This window comes from Paramisgurnus dabryanus, chromosome 7 (genome assembly GCF_030506205.2).
Source record: "Paramisgurnus dabryanus chromosome 7, PD_genome_1.1, whole genome shotgun sequence".
Lineage (NCBI taxonomy): Eukaryota > Metazoa > Chordata > Actinopteri > Cypriniformes > Cobitidae > Paramisgurnus > Paramisgurnus dabryanus.
In genome coordinates, this window is record NC_133343.1 from 28,802,788 (window position 1) to 28,823,185 (window position 20,398).

Here is a 20,398-nt window from a genome sequence, read left to right on the forward strand (position 1 = left end):
GTTTTTTCACCTACCGTTTTTGGAGATCACTATGTTAAATCCATAAGGTCCCTGCACATGCAGCGCTAATTGCCTGCTGATCACGTTTATCTAGGTTGGGTAAAGACAAATACATTTTAATGCTTGGAGGGTCCTCGTCTTGTCATGGGGCCCCAGGCAATCGCCTGCATTGGCTCTGAGAGGATCTATATGTGACTTATGTGTGAACGCACGCACAAATCCCCAAAAATCATTGGCAGTGTGAATGAACCAAAAATCAAACGATCCCCAGACAAACCCTCGACACATATGCCATTTATTTTCCGTAATCTGTGTCTAAAAGTGACATTAGCTTAACCTAGGCCTTTCTTTGGTACACTACATTAATACTATAGTTTGGAATTAGAGTATTACTTTCTGCATTATTCTACTACTAACAAAATTGAATACCTCAACAAACTGCATCCTAGACTATGTTCATAATATTGCCTGGAATAGAGTATTACTTATTACATTATTTATAGAATAAATAAATGAAACCTAATATGGATATGAATGAATAACCCTAACTTTAAAGAGCACCAATGGTCCGATTCACGCTTTTACATTTCCTTTAGTATGTAGATGTGTATTAATTCATGATAATGATTTGCAAAATGTAAAAACCCCAAAGTAAACAATGACGCGAGTTATCGTCTCCAATGTAAATCTCTTTTCTTGGACTACAACAAACACACGGATTGTAGGAAACAGTTTACTTCCTGGGATTGGTGATGTAGAGAAGATCGACATTATCATAATTCCTCCCACTTCTGACTCACCGCCTGTAAGTTAACTCCTGTTAGCATTGCATTGTGAGCGAATCTTTCAAACATGGTTAGGAGCGTCACATTTCTGGCTGACGTCAGAGGTATTTAGGCCAATCACAACGTACAGATAAGCTGGCCAATCAGGGACACAGAGCTTTTCAAATGCATGCGTTTTAGAAAGAGATTGAAATCTGGAGATACAAAAATGAGTTTTTAACCCTAAACCACACAAACACATTGTATTATACCAAACGCACAAAATAGCATTGTTTTTAGCAATGAAATAGGTGCTCCATCATTTTAAATACTCCACCCAAAATGATTCTTTGTTTTTCTTTGATTCTATTTCAGGTGAAGCTGATTTGAAACAATGAAAAACTGTAAAAAGTGCTACAAAAATTCAACAGAATTGAAACTATTTGACTTATCAACATTCTCTATCTGAGCTTTATGAAATAATGACGTCCATTAATGTAAAAGCCCTGCAAATGAACAGAAGCGCTGATGAAGAAAAGGAGAAACTCACTTTCTTGCCCACGTTCTTTGTTCTTGAGAAGCTGAAGTTTTTGGTCTCGTTGCTGTTTTTCCAGCTCCTGCTCCATCTTCTTCTGGTGCTCCATGAGCTCCTGCTGATGTTTAAGAGCGAGAAGCTCCTGCTGGTGCTGATGGAAGAAACACTCACGAAGGTCACAAAACACTAACCCTAACCCACACATGAAAACACCAGGGGAAAAACTTTCAGACCTTCATGTGCTCCTGTAACTGGGCCTCATGCTGGCGCGACAGCTGCTCATGTTGCCGCTGAAATTCAGCGATAAGAAGCTGCCGCTGCACTTGCTGCTTGTGTTTGAGAGCCAAAACCTCCTGCTGCAGCTTCTGTTCGTGGCGTATCATGTCCGGTGCAAGGGTCGCGTCCACAACCAGATCCATGGGGATGGCGGCAGGCGGAACTTTTACGGGCAGAGCCGAACTCAGTTCAACTGCAGGGCAACAGAAAAATCACTAAAGGAGATAGTGTTATCTTGAGAGAGATGCTTCTTTGCTCAAACTAATGCAAGATTTACACATAACTGCAATTGTCTATAATGTCTGTATGCCAAGAGTTGACACAGTTTTGGTAGAGGGTTAGTAGCTTCCCACATGTTTAAGCTATATTTGTTTTAAGTACAACACAATACTTCTACTGTTAAGAAGCAGCTTTACATAACAGAGTTCCAAAAAGTATAGAAATAACCATTTTCCAATTTAAAAGTAAACAACCTAAAACAACGGAGCAGGCACAGATAACGCGCACAGACAAGCACGGGCCAAGAAAAATAAAACAACACAACAAAGAAAGATATTGGTGGCTTGAACAAAATAAGGGTGAGTAAATAATGGCTAAACATTCCTTTTTTTCATGATTTTTCATAATTTCTTGTTTCAGAATTAACTTGCAGCTAGAGATGATCTGACATGATTATAACAGCACCTGTGCCTACATACAGTAACCCTTTCATTCAGCAAACAAATCTGACAATGTTATAAATCCCATCCCAGCTCTTCATTTCTCAAGATGATGTTAAAGAAGCACAGATCAGAACATGAAAACCAAAATCATGCACAATAAACACAACAAACCATCAGCAGACAAAAAGACAGATGAAAACTGAGCTCACCTCACACCTCAAGGGTTTAGGACAGCTTCTCTCGGCAAGTCAGTCTTTATCTAACACAATCCTCTCTAATGACATCATAGGGCTGTCCCACAGCAAATACATTAAACCTAACCCCACCCTAACATTACTGAATAAAATACCGACTTTTTATTCTAAAATGCTTCAGATGTGCATTACACATACGTTGCCCTTAAACACAGATGTGACCATTGTTACCTCCATCTGCCCCTTTCTGGAATATGAGTCCACTGCTGAGAGAAAGTGCACACAATCGACTTTGAATTAAAAAAAAAAAAATGCATACCGCTCTCTAAATCTCTCTCAAGATTCAAAGTGCAATATTAAAAACCTTACACTGCTTAAGCATAGAAAGATCATTTGAAGGGGTGAGAACCAGAAGTAATTGACATTTTGTGTAAAATTGATATATATATATTTATACAACAGTTCTCTCTGGTTCTCGAATCTGATTGGCTAATAGCTCTTTCCACCTATGCGATATTCTACTGATAACACCACAGTAATCGCTTCACCGTTATAATCATTCCACCGCCACCTACTGGTCATTTTAGTATTAGAGATGGAAGCTTCCTAAACACGTGAGTCACACACACACACACACACGCACATCCACAGGCTGTTGTTAAACACTTTCATTGTGTCTCCGTATGTTCCATGTGAATCCCAATCGGAAGTGATTATACCTAAGCCCATCGAAGATCAGCGCTTTTGGATGTAAACTTTTTGGCATGTAACATTACCACATTAATGTCACATCGTGGGGACAAATAAAATACACTTGGAATAAAGCAATGAAAAAATCATTTTCTCTGGACCGATCTGTTTATGCGTTTCTCCCCTATTAAAAGGATGCAAAAACACAGTTTGGATCTGAAAGTAAGGATCCTTGCATTTAGACACTTTTATTTAATTTAGCACTCTAAAAATGGCTGGGTTATTTTTGACTCATAATGGGTAAATGTTGGACAGAACATGTGCTGGGTTAAAAATTGACCCTATGCTGGGTTATTTTAACCCAACTGCTAGGTTATTATACCCCATGGTTGCACAACAACCCAACATTGGGTCATTTTTTGACCCAGCATGGGGTAATTTTTAAACCAGCACGTGTTCTGTCCAATATTTACCATTATGAGTCAAAAGTAACCCAGCCATTTTTAGAGTGAGGGAATCCCTGTCAGAGATGTAGCCCAGATCAGGCGCTGGTCAGTGGGGTGAGTGAACACTGACGTCCTCTGGTGCGTTTGGGTCTTGTCCGAATCCTTCTAAGCAAATGCTCAAATAATCTTTACTAATCGACTGCAGATTTGGATATTATATATATATATATATATTCTCAACTGAACTAATCTTAAAACTACATTTTGTGACCAAGAAACGGTAATGTTGTTGTTTTCTAGTTTTTTTTTTCAAACATGTGCCATCGAACTGTTGTATAAAAGCAATATCGCTCTCGGAGTCGTGTGATATAGGCAAACACAGCTGTGATGATATAGAGCTACATCACACTCCTATATGAACGATATTGCTTAAATATTTATCAAATCAAAGCTCTTGATGAACTCTTTCTGCTCCTAAAAGGACACAGGTGAATTTTTAATGAATTTGGGTTATATAGAATTGAAATAAGTAGACATAGTCAGATCAAACCATGGTCATTTTTTGTTCTGGCCCTCCTGTTAAGTTGGTGAAATGGCCCTTACACCCCACTGATTCTCACCTGTTAAAATATACATATTTTCAGACAAATATAGTATCAAAGAAAAGTCTATATTTGTATTTGTATACCACGGGGCTGTTGAATGCTTTATTCTGAGAAATGTTTCATGGGTGTTGATTATTTTTCTTTAAATCGCACACCTAACTTGTCAAATCTCTTAAAACCAGAGAAATGTTTGTGGTAACTGTGGAATAAGTGGAATAATTGATTCCGGTCCTTTGAATTATTCAAAAATAATGCACACCCGCAGTGCAACACAGTACCACCTTGGCTGTGCATTATTTTCAAATAATTCAATGGCGCGTCATCAATTATTCCTTACTTATAAAAATGACATTCGTGTCAAGTCATTTTTTTTCATGGTGTTAAATGTTTTGGTAATTTTCCGTTGTCTCTGAATTTTGTGCTCCTGTTTCATATTGATGGGGTATTTGAGTCCCACAATCCCGCAGCGGCATGGCTTTTTAATGTTTTAATAGCACACGTCTGATGGCTCAGCCTCTGTTCGTTACTACTAATGAATGATGGAGGTATTGACATCATTTATAGCTGCAGATAAAGTGCCATAACATTATCCTACAAGCTATTCAGAACTACTTAAAGAAACAGACACACATATCCATTCATTACAGAGTCAAAAAACATGATGTGTTTTAGTGTGGAGTATTGCGCACTGTTGTTTTGTGTACTGTTCAAAATTACCCAAATCATTTCACAAAAGAAACACCTCACATTCAAAAATTTCATGTAGTCGCAGCTATAAAACATCACTGAGGTAATTCTGTTACATGATGTCTGTCCATCTCTATTCAAGATAACTCTTTATTCTCTGTCTTTATGTGACACTTTAAATCTTATGAATAACTCAGTGTGCTTAATAAAAGCAGTATGATGTGGATAAAATTAATATGCTGTTCATTATGCATTTTTTTAATAAAGCATCAAACAATACTGAGGCCACAACAAAATCCCCATCTTCTTTTTCACTGTAGTCAAAAGAAGCAGCTGTTTACATCTTTAGGGTTTCACAATCTCTTTGACATGAAGATCTGCTGCGTTACCTGCAGGAATCTGATCAAATGCCGAGGGCTTCAGAATTTCCACGGTCTGCTCCATCTGAGAGTCTGAAAGAGAGCGAGAGAGTAAATCAGGAGGAATATTAAAGAAAAACACACAGCACAGGTCATCATAAACACGCAAGATCCTAACAGGAAGATTCATTCTGATTTTCTGTCATACTTCACCCTCTGGTTATTGATCATGAGTTTTCAAGTAATAATGTTGCAACTGAGCAAACAAAGATGATGAGGAGATAAATAATGGTCAGTTTCCTTGTGAAAACTAATCCTTCACACGCCTCTATTTTGGGGAAATATCTCAAGATAGGAAAATCATAGCAACCTTTACTGCTCATTTGAAATTTAAAGTGAGGCTGTCTTTAAAACATATTAATGATGAGGGTTAGGTTTTAGTCTCAAACAACCCACTAAATGCTTGCCTGTTTGCCATATTTAACTGATCTTTAAGTCTTGAGTTAGCTAGTAAAGGTTACTAATAAGACACCAAAAGCAAATTGAAAGGTGCAGTTGTAGTTAATGGAAAGGAGAGCACGTGGAAATCGAAGAGGTTCGTCTGTGGACCGAGTGCTTTGCATGGGAAATGTAATGTTGAAGCTTGTTTGAGAAACACACCTGAAACTGATATACTGTGGTTATTAAAACCAAATAGTCAACTTTGCATGTCAATATGCTGAGCTATCAATGTAACAGAAAGCTGTGGCTCATGTCTCTCCCCATACAGCAACAGGCATGAAACCTGAGCTCAGATTCAAAGAGTCAAAGCACCTTCCAAAACCACAGGACAATAAAAGTAAATGTAGTTATGTTAACGACAGCATAAGTAAGCTTGGATTTGCAAAAGGCAAATCCCAAAACAAACATGTCATTTTCACAGAGGCTTTTAGTCAAAATGATTTATAGTAGACATAATAATCTGTATGTCAAATCCCTGGGCCTCGAACCCAGAACAGGCTTGGGGTTGCTGGCACAACGCACTACAGGAATATGGACGTATCTCCTGAGTCACAAACAAAGGGTATGACTTTAATCGTGTAATGATGATGCTTTGGGGCTTTGCTCTTAATCATTTAAAGAAAGAGAAGTTATGAAATGTTAACAAACCTCCATCAGCCTGTGTCCTTCAACTTCAGCAACATAGAGTCAGAAACCATCCGAGTGGGACACGAGGGCTAAAGATGGAGGTCACACATTTTCTTAAAACTGCATGACATCACTGTGACCTCATCTTTCACCAATATGAACAGAACTTGTAAAAGGTCTAGAAATGATGGACGGAGGCATTAATTTAATACACGAGACACAGGCTAAACTATTCAACTGCATTGTTCACACATCAGATAATCTGCTAATAGGTTTACGTGTAATTATGGGTATATTTTGCTGTGCTGTAAATGTTCTGTCAAAATAATATGGTAACACTTTATAATAACTGCACAGTATGAATCATTAGTTAATCATTAGTAAATAATTAATTCATCAGTTATAAAGCATTGTTCATACATTTTTAGACATTAGTAAGCAGTTTATAAATACAGCTATAAATGCTTTGCTCCTGATTTAAAAGGATTTATATAACGTGTTTAATAATTATATTTTTATACTTAATAAATGATCAGTTGATCACTTTTTAATCTCTTACATGAATAAATATTACATTAGTTACAGACCAGTTATTTACGAGTTGTCAGTGGTTTATAAGATGATTTAGCAAATAATTAATAAACTATTTAAATGTGCATTAACACATCATATTCTGCTTTATTATTTGTATTCCTATTGTAATTCTTTATTAAATCAGAGTTATAAAACATTGATTAGTTGTCATTTAACTATTTTTGTAAAGTGAGAAATGTTTTTGTCTTGTAAATGAGACTCCGTTATCTTCTCAACTAATCAAATGTACAGCTGTACAGGCTAAAAAGATTTTTATAAAATAAATTCCACAACAAATTCTTATTTACAACAATCTGGTAAAAATATCTGTATTTATTAAAACATGGCGCTCTGTGAAGTCTCTTTAATACACCCGTCCAATCACAATGTACGAGAGGTGGGACAAATACTACACCGACCAACCAGAACATCCTGCCTTTATAAATGAACAACAACATAAAAGTTAATAGTTGGTCAATTACTCTATAACACCCTGTGCTAACACAATATTAAAAAGCATTGATTAAACAAATGATGTGAAAAATCAAAGACTTAATAAAGACAGTTATTCCAGTACAATGTTTGTAAATCAACCAAAGCTAATCAGCGCTTCAAAAGTGTCCTCGAGTGCTCGCTTTTAGAACAGGCTAAAAATCATTAGTTGATATACTGACCAACAAGTGATCCATCTCGGTTTAGGGCAGTCACATAGCGGTTTGAGAGTCGGGCTTGTAATACGAGAGTTGTCGATTTAAGGTCTCGGCAGGTTACGACTGTGGTGCCCTCGAGCATACCTGACAAACATTTAACTTCTTTAATATTGAGTTGTGAAGATACTGTAGGTCTATATTTAAAACTCACTATACACCATGTATACAACTAACGTACCACAGACAAATACAGCTTCCTTTGCCTCCTTCTAAAAAAACATTCAGGGTATCTGGAGGATTAAAAAAAAAAAATCAAATGCGAGACTTTTTAAAGACCTTTTCAAGAGCTGCAAATTAAAATGTGAAATGACCATAAAAAAGCATTGGTTTAATACAGTTTTTTACAATGGTTTATAAAATGATAAACTTTGCTGTGGTTTGCACAAAAACAGCAGGACTTATTGAAAATGCAAATGTATTATCTGCCAGATGCTTTCGGGGGTTTTCCCAATAACGACTAACCAACTGCAGTAGCATCGCTAGTGTTCATATATTTATTCATTAAAATCATATATCCCCATCTCTAAAACAGTGTGCTAGTTTGTCATTTTCTTATATGCTTTTTAAAACTTCTTTTGTTATCATAATATATTTAAATAAATATCTCAGTGATGTTGCAGCATCTTGCTTTAGCCATTGCAAAGTTTTTTATCCGTTTCCACTCTTCTCCTCTTTTGCATTAGCACTGAATTTTCCATGCACTGGGATCGCCCGATTTGTAGATTTTGAAAAGTTTGTCATTCATTCATCAGCCTATCAAACTGAAATGTCCCGGTACTCCAGATGGCTAGTTCCCCCCTAATGCTAAATAATGTTATTTTCATTTTTGATTCGATATTTCTTTTTTAAGCTATAAAAAACTTTGTTTACAAAATTATATAACCAACAGTGGCGGCTGGTCGCCTCCCCATTAATGTTGGCCAAAGAGGAAAGCTACTTTAAAGGTAGGGTTTCACATATTGAAAAATGCTAACGGTAGCCGCCTAGCATTGAAATCACGATCCCACCCTCCAGTCAAATCGCCATCCAAAGTCAAGCCTCTTTCAAAACACATGAACACGCACAGATCAGACGTTCACATCTCATGTCTCATTCACCAGTGAGAAAACTTTGCGGTACAAAGTGAATAACATTTCCAAAATAACCAACATAAACAACTGGTTTACATCAGAATTAGTTAAAGCACACTTTCGGTCGTGTAAACGTAGTAACTATATCATTGTGCTAATCTGTAAACGAACACAAAGTCATAAGCAACACAATGTTTCATCAAAGTAGAATATCTGAATCCATCTCAATACAAACATATCGCGTTAGGGTTAGGACCAGATTGACCAACAAAGTCAAAGATTGCAGTTTGTGTACCTACCTTACCAAAATAAACAGTGCAACGACCCTTTCAGACCCTTTGCCTCTTGCAGCCGTTTGCATCTCGTGGTAAAGCAGTAAAGTTACCGATGTTCATTTGGGTTTTTGCTCTTTGCTGATCCAGACATTTTTTGCTGTTGTTGTTTTAAAAGATGTCTTTCGTTTTGTGGCTCCTGTGCAGATTGTCAATTCAGCAAAAAAGTTTGCCATTCTCCCTCTGTTAACAGAATGCGCCGATGACGTATGGTGTCTGCGTGGAATAGCTGCGTGGTGGGCATTCAAATTACGCTTACATATGAGGGACAAAATAGGCACCGTCCATTCGGACCGAAATCTATGATTGGTTGAATATTTTTTGGTCCTACACCTTCAACAGATGACGTAAATTTCTACAGATACATTTAAAAAACTTAACACAGTTATTGCTATCAGGATGTAAGGAGACTTTTAACCAGCATAACTAAAAATGTTTCAGGATCAAATGTGTTACCCTACCTTTAACATGTTACTGCAAAAAATATTAAGCTGTATAAGCCAAGCGTGCCGCATAAGCTCTGAAAAGTGAAGCCAAAACGTCTCGATCGCCCCCAGTGACTGGTCCCAGTATAGGTCATAAATCCCACCTCCCCATGTTATTCAATGGGACTTGAGACCAACTAAAAAAATGTATTGCACTCCAATTATCTTTATTCCAATGCTGGTTTCTGTCATTTACTGTAGTTTTTATCACGCTGATGTACATTCAAATGTTTGTTTTTAAAATAGGTTTGTGTTTAGTTAGTTATTTAATGATATAAAAACGGTGGTGTCACGTCATGATTGACAGCTGTGAAATCGTGTGATATGCGCATTCTACGAGAGCGAGGGCGGGGTCTTGATTTCGCGGCTTCACTTCCTGCTCACTACTGCGCATGACTGGTCCCGAAAACGCTACTGCGCAGACTCAAGACCCAAGATGTCAGCGCCATATCGGGACACTGCCGGCTTCACTTTTCACCAATAGAAGAGAGCGAACAGGCGTCGTCCATCTTTTTTTACAGTCTATTGTATAAGCTGTATAAATTATTTAGCTGTACTATTTCACCGTTAGTCATGTTAACATTTATTTAAAAAAATAAAAACTGAGTTTGTTGTGTGCCGTATGCGTGTGTCTGGGACAATTCAACGTGTGACTTGAGGGTGAGCTCTAATTGGCTGGTTTAGGTTTCCCTCCCACTTCTGTTCAAATGTAGCGAATCAAAATTTTTATGTGATTGGATCGTTCTCAGAGTCTCATAACTGCATTGCAGATTGTTGTTTAACTGATAGCTACAGTACTGATCAGTGGATGCAAGTGAAATATCATGAAGGAAAATATAATTTTATCTTTACAAAATCACCCTTTACAAGGCGTTTAGTTGAAGAATAAACAAATAACTAAGAAGCTTGGACCAGATTGACCAACAAAGTCAAAGATTGCAGTTTGTGTGTTTCCACCTCTTTTTATGGCAAACGAGTTGGCTAACGTTAGCTTGATGCAATAATGTACAGTAGTGTGCAAAAGTCAAGAGGCCACAATCACCAGCACTGTTGTTTTAGAAGTTTTAATGTCAATCCATATTTATTTTTCACTCTTTTTTAAGATACAAACAGAAAATACAGGAAATATGTACACAAAATTAAAAACAAAACAATTTTCTGAACTAAATGTCTTCTTCAGGCATCAGTCAGCATTTATTGTGACCTCTCTTGGCACGAAACACATCTTGAGCTTTTTTTGAGGAGACTGAAGTCCTGAAGTCATTCGATTAGAATTAGAAATTAGTATTTAATATCATTTAGGTTTAAGATATCCTGCAGCTGCCTGCTATTGCTCAAGTGGAAGAGGAGTTTACCCTAAATACTTGGCACTTCAGCTAATACTTTATACTGTTTTTAATACTATATACACATTTCCTGTATTTTCTAGTTGTATTCTAATAAAGAGACATAATAATTATAATATGACATCATAGCATGGTGGCCTAAGACTATTGCTCAGTACTGTAAATCATGATTTTTATTGTTTCCATGTTTGCTGTTTTAAAGTCTAAATGCGTGATAGACTGCACAAAATTTTGGGTTTGCATGGATATAATGAGAGCGAGAGCTCAGATAATCCGGTATATTCCGTGGCTTGGTCGACATTGTTTTTATGGAGTTTAAAGGAGCACTCACGAGAATGCCACCGTGTTTCAGGGAACTTCAAGAAATGTGCAGAACGAGCTGTTGGACTGCATGTTGTCTTTTGTAAAAGAAAACATGTGCTTGTGCTGCAATATTTTAACTAAAAGAAACATACTGGCCTCCGCGCATGCCCCGCACATAAGTTCTCATTTTTCAAACCTATGGAGAACAAAAATGCACACCCTTGGTTTCATTTAGCTAAAATCACTACTTTTTATAATTTTCTACTTCAATGTTTGCTTGCAGAAAAATGCTGTGTGCAGAATTTAACAGAAAACATTTGATAAATAACAAACGGCCTGTTCTGTTAACAGAGATTTAAAGTTGAGACTTTCTGCCGTAAAAAATAAATCTCCAGCAATAGATCGGCTCGCTGGTAAAACGTTGTTTGTTTGACTGTTTTATGCACAGCAAATGTAAATATAAATCACTCATTATTAGGGGTGGGGAATTTGGTGATGACGTTTTTGAGGTGAGTCAAATTTGAAAATGCAGCCGGTGGTAAAAGCACAATGGCCATGCGTGGCAAACGTTCTCGCGATGTTCACACTACGTGCATATGAGCTGCTCAGTGCTCAATGCAACGCTTAAGCAAACAGAAGACCCTGACAGAAAATGAACAAAAAAATTCTGAATAGGCAAAAATGGGAACATAAAGTGTCAGTTTTATTGTATGTGATATCATTACAATCTTTACGTCAGTGTCCGGAAAGCTTATATGTCTAAAGGTGGAATGGCAGAATGGGTGCTGTGTAATTGGACCTGCGAAGGGTTTTGGCAAAACATCCAGTATCACCGGACAGCATCACATCTCTGTTCATTTCCATCTGCTGCTCACCCCGACTGCAATTAAAATCAGCATACATGCATGCATGCATGATCCTCTGAGAGCAAAGATCGGACGCTGTGAAAACTCATCAGAGAGAAACCTCAGAACAGATGAGAAAGGGATTCATCCAAGAGGCAGAAGGAATCGCCGCATCCGTTTGTGCCACACACACACACATGCAGAATCTGTGCCGATCTATAAATATCTCTGCTGCGCGCACGAGCCGAACGTGCATATATTTCTGAATGGATTGCTGAGATAAATCAAAAACACAAGACTCCTGCGCACGAGTGCAAAATGAAGAACCTAACCACTGGATAACTAGTGTGCTTCTTAAAGATTTACAGACCTAAAGAAGGAATAACTGGGTCATTGTCGTTGTGGTCACAGACACATTCATGTGAAGTTGTGATGCTCTTACAACAGCACATCTGGATAAATCCTACCAACATACAGAAATATCTCTCATAACTCCGCAGGTAGACCATGGTGCTAGCAAAGAAACCCCAAGATCAAAACTGATAAAGCTTATTGATTAAATACAAAGTCATTAAATCTGCAATAACATTGCTGATCCCAGGCCAGTCTACTTGCACTAGAACACTGTTAAAATCAGTCAATGTATTACTTTATGTTCACTCAATTAGATTACTCATCAACGTGTTGTTAAGAAAGATGATTTTGTTGACTTGAATAAGATACTCAAGTGTTTGGCCAAACTGTGAATCTGAAGTGTGTGGAGGTTCCCACTTCCCAGCATGCTTTGTGTCATTTGAATAGATGAATAATCATTTGCACCTGATTGACTTGATTGTGATGTCATGATGTTCAGAGCGGGTGACGTTCTCCTAGGTGTAGTTTCAGTCAAGTACACTTCCTCCACAAAAGTGTCTGACAGCTGTTGGAAAACCATTAACGAAACCGAGTTAATAACAATTCCCTTAATTACAGACAGTATTCAGTCCTTAGATAACAATCATTGATAACCAACATGACATGATTGACTGACATATTCTAGAAAAATATAAAACATGTTTTTTTTCAGTGCAATTGATCAATAAACTAAATATTAAGTCCTTGCATCCTATATGTTGCATTTTAAATATTGTTTACAGCTTTTTTCCTAGAGCGGCTACACAAAGGTCACCGTGCTTTTCAGAACGTTAAGCTTTGTAAAACATGTTATAGGGAAGAAAAACAATGTACGGTATGTGGAAAAATGTGCGTTTTTAACCCTAAACTGCATAAACACAGCATTACATCAAATGCACGAAATTATGCATTTAATAATGAATCATTTCACATCCTCAGGAATAGAAAGGACTTATTCAGTAAAAAATCTGATCATGTTTATATTTTTTATTTTTTATTTAACCTTTATTTAACCAGGAAAGTCCCGTTGAGGTTAAAAACCTCTTTTTCAAGGGAGTCCTGGCCAAGAGGCAGCAAATACATAGTTATAATACATATATACATTTCTTTATATATGTCTATATCAATAATGGTGAATTGTTACCATTCTCTGTTATAATGTTTCTATCATAAACAGCTTTCAGTGCATTTCGTCCTAATGCAAATATTTCACAAGAGCAATGCAGCTCCTTTCTATGAAAACATGATGCACAAGTGAAACCCCTCCATCCCATCTGAACCTCATTCAGAAAAATGGGCGACTCGTGTCTAACACCGCCCATCTCAAGCCACCTTACATCATTGGCCATTCGATTTAACCACTGAAACGAAATCTCATATAGTCAAACCTGGTTACATCCTAACCCTAACCCGTTGATAAAATCACATTGATTTCAGTTTAAGTGGAGCCGTTCGTGTTTTTGCGTGCAGTGAATGAAAATCTCAGAGTCTCCATCATCACTGAAACGCAGTTTGTGTGTCGTCATTATTTCAGTCTCTCGCATGAGCGTCCGCTTTTAAACTCACCGAATCTCCGTTAGCGTGAATTCCGCCGTAACTCGGTGATAAATTCCGCCATACTGGATCATTCAGTACCGAATCACGTGTGCCGAACTCTACCGTATGTCCTCGAGAGGCGGGAACATTCACACTCGAACCCGCACACGCGATGATGTCATGTACGATGCGTGACACACGTGGCAGCCGTGACGATCAATAATGTACGGAAGGCCAAACAGTAATAAAGCAACGATTGATTCTTGGTTGATTGATTCACTCACTGGGTTAGTAAGCAATCAGGATTTTTAACGCATCATAATCATAAGCAGTGAATATGAAGTTGTCGGTGTCACTGGTGATTGTTAATGTCGAATAGTATTTCATAGGGTATCACCTGACTGTACCAAAAAGAAACTTCCATAGGACTTCATTTAAAGTTGTTTGAAACATTTCTTTGCTCTCGTGTTTGATTTTAAATTTGAACAGAGACAAATCGTTATAATAAAACATCCTTGTGGAGTCAGAGCTGAACATCTGGATGCTTTTTCTAGGACAGTCTGTCATTTATACTCAAACACTGAATCCAGATCCTGAACATCTGCATATAAAGTGTGTGATGATGGTTTTGTACACTCACTGAGCAAATAAAATCCCAGCTCAAACTGGATCATAAAGTGGGGGCAGCATGTTCAAATCATTTTAAAGTTAATTTATTATAATACTGTGAATCGGATGGTGCAAAGATTACAAAGGCATGTGAAGTTCTGGATCTACTGAATCAGGGCAGCTTTTAAAATAAAAAAATTTCTATGAATATTTTTTAACAATTCAGTGAACCAATCTAAGAAGAAATATCTATAGCTGGGGTCTCCAACCCCAACAAAACGTAGCACAACGTTTTTTAAACAGAAACAGTTGTGCGTAAAACCCCACTTTCTGACGACGCAAGAGTTGCAACTACGGCTGCTGAGAAGGCCTTTTTATGTGTTGTTTTTTAAAGAATTTCCCGAGCCCAATGAAATCTTTATAAATATGTGTTTAATATTGTAAAATACGCTTGATTGGACTGCAGTTCTGACCCACCCACCAAACAAGAGAAAATGTATCTCTAACCCTGTTTCCAGGAAACATGTCATTCAACCCAGAAATTGTAGCCACAACGTTGCGCATCAGTTTGAACTTGAACGTGCCCCTGATCTATAGGTTTCAGATACAAAAATAAAGAGAATCATCTAATAATCTCATTTGTTCTCATCATGCTTGCTTCATTACATAGCATCATACTCTCCCTATATATCATATGATGTTTATAAACGTCAGCCCATGGCAGTAGCTCAACAGAATGGAGCTGGGATCATGGTTTCCATAGTAACTGAGGATTTTCATTTCACAGCATAGTTATATAAGTTTAATATAAGAAACGTCCTGCACTTTTCAGAAAAAGATCCATATTTTGTAGAATGAAACTCTATATTGTTATTGTTATACTTCTTTAAATTGATTTTAGCACTCTTATAACAGCTTGTACTATATTTATTAATCATTGTAATGAATTGATCTGACAGATTCATGTTAATAAAGATCATCCCTCACTCTTATGCTGTAGGATGCTGCGCTCTCTTGGTGATCTGATGAAATGACACACTGAATACTGCACTTTTAAACACAAATGTAATATCAGGTCATTGTGTTAGGGTTAGGGTTGTGTTGTGTTGTGTTGTAAATGTTTGTAAAAAAATATATTTTGAAAAAGAACTGAAAAAACAACTGAAAGAGACACAAATGGTTATGAATACATCATGTAAGTGGTAGATTTGTTGTTGTCTTTGATCTAAAACAAAGCTTGAAATTAAAAACAAATTGTGTGTTCAGCCTTTGCACAGATTGTCACAAATTTCTAAAAAGAAAATGTACAGCATTTACTCAAAACTTTCCTGTTTGCACAGCTACTGTAGAGTGCACAACATGAGACATTTAACACTTGACTGTCTGTTATGCACATATTACATGCACTTCTATAGTGTAGTGTTATAAAATCATTACAAACAAAGAGCTGCTTGAAGGTCTAACCCATTTTATAAGATAATGATCACATTAGGGGCACAACCTGTTTTTAAAGAGGTTTAACCCATAGAAGCACAGCAGTGTGTTGAATTAAATAAGTGTTGAATCAAACAGACCTGCACTGAAAAAATCTGCTGCCCTCGTATGGACTCTTTCAGTAAAACCATCCTGTAAAGAATAAAACAACAACAGAAAGATCAAGCAACATGAAAACACTACTATTCATTTACAGTCTCTCCATCTGAGTACACACACACACACACACACACACACACACACACACACAATAGAAATTATGCTAAATGGCACTAGAAGTGGTTCACTGACTGGTAATCATATACAGTAGAGCAGAGTCTAACCCTAACCTACATTTCATTTCCAAGTAATCCTAAGACTTTGATTATTCAGGTTTGTTTGATTAGGGTTTGGACATTAACTCTCCAAGACAGTGAGGACCAGGATTCCCCACCCCTGATATAGGGGAACCACTTTAAGTGCTATTTAGCAACTGAATAGAACCATATGTGATACTATAGTTGTACTACAGATTATAAAATATTCATGTTAACCACATATACCAACCCACACACACACACAAACGCAGCACATAACAACAGTGCATATCATCCGAATTAACAGAATCTTTAAATCCTCGAAAGATAATGTTGGTGATTTAAAGAGATTTAGAAAAGAAACATGGCATATGCACTTTGATGTTAAATCAATGACCTTGTACAGGTGCATTTAGAGGGGAGACATATTTAATGAATTTCAAAGTTAAAAATCGTTGATAAAAAGTATTTAAGGTGGACACACCTCAGTCTTTCGATGGAGGATTTTTCTTTATTCTGGTCAAATAAAATGACTTAAAGCATTACTGAACAGCAGGTCGACCTCCATTAACCACCCGCACTAATTTTACACTGCTACTTATTTACATAAAGAGTGAGACACATATGTAGGCATTATAAAGACATTATTACATTTATGAATTGTTTATATAAAAGAGGACGTTCTTGTGTTCTCTGTTTGATTTAGTTTAGTTCTGGGGATACATACAATGTCATTTTTAACATACACAAACTTACACTATAACCCTTAAACCATACTCTCTGTCAGAAACACATGCATGACATTAGATTTAAAGACAGACATGATTTGGCCAATTTATGAGCCATTATATTTAGTGAGAAGCTCATAAATCTAATACAAAAAAAAAATAAAATAAATGTTGTCATGATAAAACACTGTGTTATCGAGGACCCTCATAAATATAGACAAGTACACAAATAAGCACACAAAGGACTTGGTTCTGGATGGGTTAGTGAAGAAGTTCTCAAGCTCTCAGTTTAAGCGCTCCATTAGTTGCCGTGGCAACAGCACCATTTCTGGTAAAAGTTCAACATCAAACTGCACTCAGCCTTCGTTTGTTTAACGTACAAAACGAAACAGAAAACCCCAGCAATCCCGAGAGGTGCAGACCGATGACCCCTCATGCATGTCAGTATATCTGAGACCTCTTTATAAACCTGAGGACATATTGAAGGAAACGTAGAAGTAGGTTTCTGAAAATGGTTGTTAACATCAAAAGCATTATAATTACATTTATACAGTGGTGAGTTCCAGTCCTTAATTCTGATTGGTCAGTATCTTGGGTTTATTTATGATCAAACACATCTGTGACCGCTGTACTCAATGATTACAGTGTGTGTATCACTGCACAGTGCCCTTAAAGCAATAGTTTATCCAAAAATGAAAATTACCCCATGATTTACTCACCCTCAAGTCATCTGGGATACACACACTCACCTAAAGGATTATTAGGAACACCATACTAATACTGTGTTTGACCCCCCTTTCACCTTTAGAACTGCCTTAATTCTACGTGGTGTTGATTCAACAAGGTGCTGACAGCATTCTTTAGAAATGTTGGCCCATATTAATTAGTGCTGTAACGATTAATCGTGCAAACAAGCGTTTTCTCAATGAATGAATTTTAATGAATTACGGTGAAATCCCAGCACATCCGAACGCCAGGGGGTGCTCTCCTGCAGAAACTCTGTTTGTGCCACAGAAGAAGTAGCATTACAAACGCTATTCCAGGAAATGTCTACAGGAATATTTCTTCTTCAAATTGTTTCAATTTGTTCTTCAAATTGTTTCAGGTATTTTCATTATAATAAAGAATATTTTGAATGATTTTTATTTAACGAGTGTTGCTTTTTCAAATGCACGTTTTAAACGACTCCGACTCATAGTGATTTTAGATTGATAAGGACTTCCTACTGACCATATGGCGTAGTACACACACAAGCTATGCATGAAACAAAGAATCGCAGCCTTGCGATTCAGAATCGATTTCAGACAGGCATTTTCAATGGGCCACACGATTTAACCGGTCCGTTACATCTATAATATTGATAGGATAGCATCTTGCAGTTGATGGAGATGGAGATAACCTAACCCTAACCTAACTCCTAACCTAACCGCACATCCAGATTCAGAGACAGTTTTTTCCCACAGCCATTACAACTCTAAACACTCACTTACTGAAAAAGGATTGGTTCAGGAATAATGATGTGTTGTTTATTTTATTGTATTTGCACTTTCTATTATGTGATCTGTCTTATTATGTGTATGTGTGGGTGTGATTCTGTGTAAGGGCATGATTTGAGGAATGGTATGAAAGTATTTGTTATATATGTACCAGGAGTAGCACTTTAAATTTCGTTGTAACAACATTTGTAATGGTTTTATGATGACAATAAATGATGATGATGATGATGATGATGAGATTTGTGGGATGTACATCCAGGGCACGAAGCTCCCGTTCCACCAAAGATGCTCTATTGGGTTGAGATCTGGTGACTGTGGGGGCCATTTTAGTACAGTGAACTCATTGTCATGTTCAAGAAACCAATTTGAAATTATTCGAGTTTTGTGACATGGTGCATTATCCTGCTGGAAGTATTATGTCTCAACAGAAATCGAGACTCATCAGACCAGGCAACATTTTTCCAGTGTTCAACTGTCTAATTTTGGTGAGCTTGTGCAAACTGTAGCCTCTTTTTTCTATTTGTAGTGGAGATGAGTGGTACCCTGTGGGGTCTTCTGCTACTGTAGCCCATCCGCCTCAAAGTTGTGCGTGTTGAGGCTTCACAAATGCTTTGCTGCATACCTCGGTTGTAACGAGTGGTTATTTCAGTCAAATATCAGTCGGCCCATTCTCCTCTGACCTCTAGCATCAACAAGGCATTTTCGCCCACAGGACTGCTGCATACTGGATGTTTTTCCCTTTTCACACCATTCTTTGTAAACCCTAGAAATGGTTGTGCGTGAAAATCCCAGTAACTCAGCAGATTGTGAAATACTCAGACCGGCCCGTCTGGCACCAACAACCATGCCACCCTCAAAATTGCTTAAATCACTTTTCTTTCCCATTCTGACATTCAGTTTGGAGTTCAGGAGATTGTCTTGACCAGAACCACACCCCTAAATGCATTGAAGCAACTGCCATGTGATTGATTGATTGATTGATTGATTAGATAATTGCATTAATGAGAAATTAGGAACAGGTGTTCCACACAGCCTCTTGTTAATATTAATTCTATAATGGTAACTGGAAAGAGAAGCAATGTGTTTAATTCCCTGAATGTTAAAAATTCAAAAGAAAGCTGTTCTTGTAAGTTGATACGTAGTTTCAATAGTGACCTACTACACCAGAGACATTCACACGTCTTTCATTCACTCAGAAATATTTTCAAACATTACAAAATTTAGTTGACTATTAGATTAATTTATTGCAAGTCTAACACAGACGCTGTTGCATATGAGTGCTTTTGCACAAAAGCTGCTCCGATTAAATCTTCCATTCTGTCATCGACTCATCATTATTCATCAGCACTGCTCACAGCTCGCCAGAATATTTAAATGACAGGAATGATGTTCTCCAGACCTCTTATTGATCTCACCTCGCTTACAGAAGCTTTTCAATGTGTGTGTGTGTGTGTGTGTGTGTGTGTGTGTGTGTGTGTGTACCTGGTAATTATCACGTTGTGGGGACCAATTGTACCCACAAAGATAGGAATACCAGTATTTTTATGACCTTGTGGACATTTTGATGTCCCCATGAGGAAACAAGCTTATAAATCAAACAAGATGATGTTTCTTGAAAATCTAAGGTACAAGAAAGTTTTCTGTGATGGTTGGGGTTAGGGAATGGGGCAGGTAAGGGGAATAGAATATACAGTTTGTACAGTATAAAATGCATTACGTCTATGGAATGTCCCCACAAAACATGGAAACCAGAATGTGTGTGTGTGTGTGTGTGCGTGCGTGCGTGCGCGCGCGTGCGTGTGTGTAATAAAACCCTTTCGTGTATATTCTCTTCTT

The 20,398-nt window shown here is 37.4% G+C and overlaps 1 protein-coding gene across 2 annotated transcripts in view; it reads right to left on the reverse strand.

Moving 5' to 3' along the window:
* LOC135760706 (histone deacetylase 4-like) overlaps positions 1-14,101 on the reverse strand; it is a 44,250-nt gene extending 30,149 nt beyond the window's left edge. For both annotated transcript variants that reach the window (XM_065274817.1, XM_065274816.1), the window contains exons 1-5: positions 13,970-14,101; positions 12,830-12,929; positions 5,249-5,311; positions 1,533-1,768; positions 1,315-1,450 (exon numbers count right to left, since the gene is read on the reverse strand). In XM_065274817.1, coding sequence (XP_065130889.1) covers positions 1,315-1,450; positions 1,533-1,768; positions 5,249-5,311; positions 12,830-12,854 — 460 coding nt within the window. In that variant the 5' untranslated portion in view covers positions 12,855-12,929; positions 13,970-14,101. The remainder of the gene's footprint in view (positions 1-1,314; positions 1,451-1,532; positions 1,769-5,248; positions 5,312-12,829; positions 12,930-13,969) is intronic.
* Positions 14,102-20,398: the final 6,297 nt, after the last annotated feature.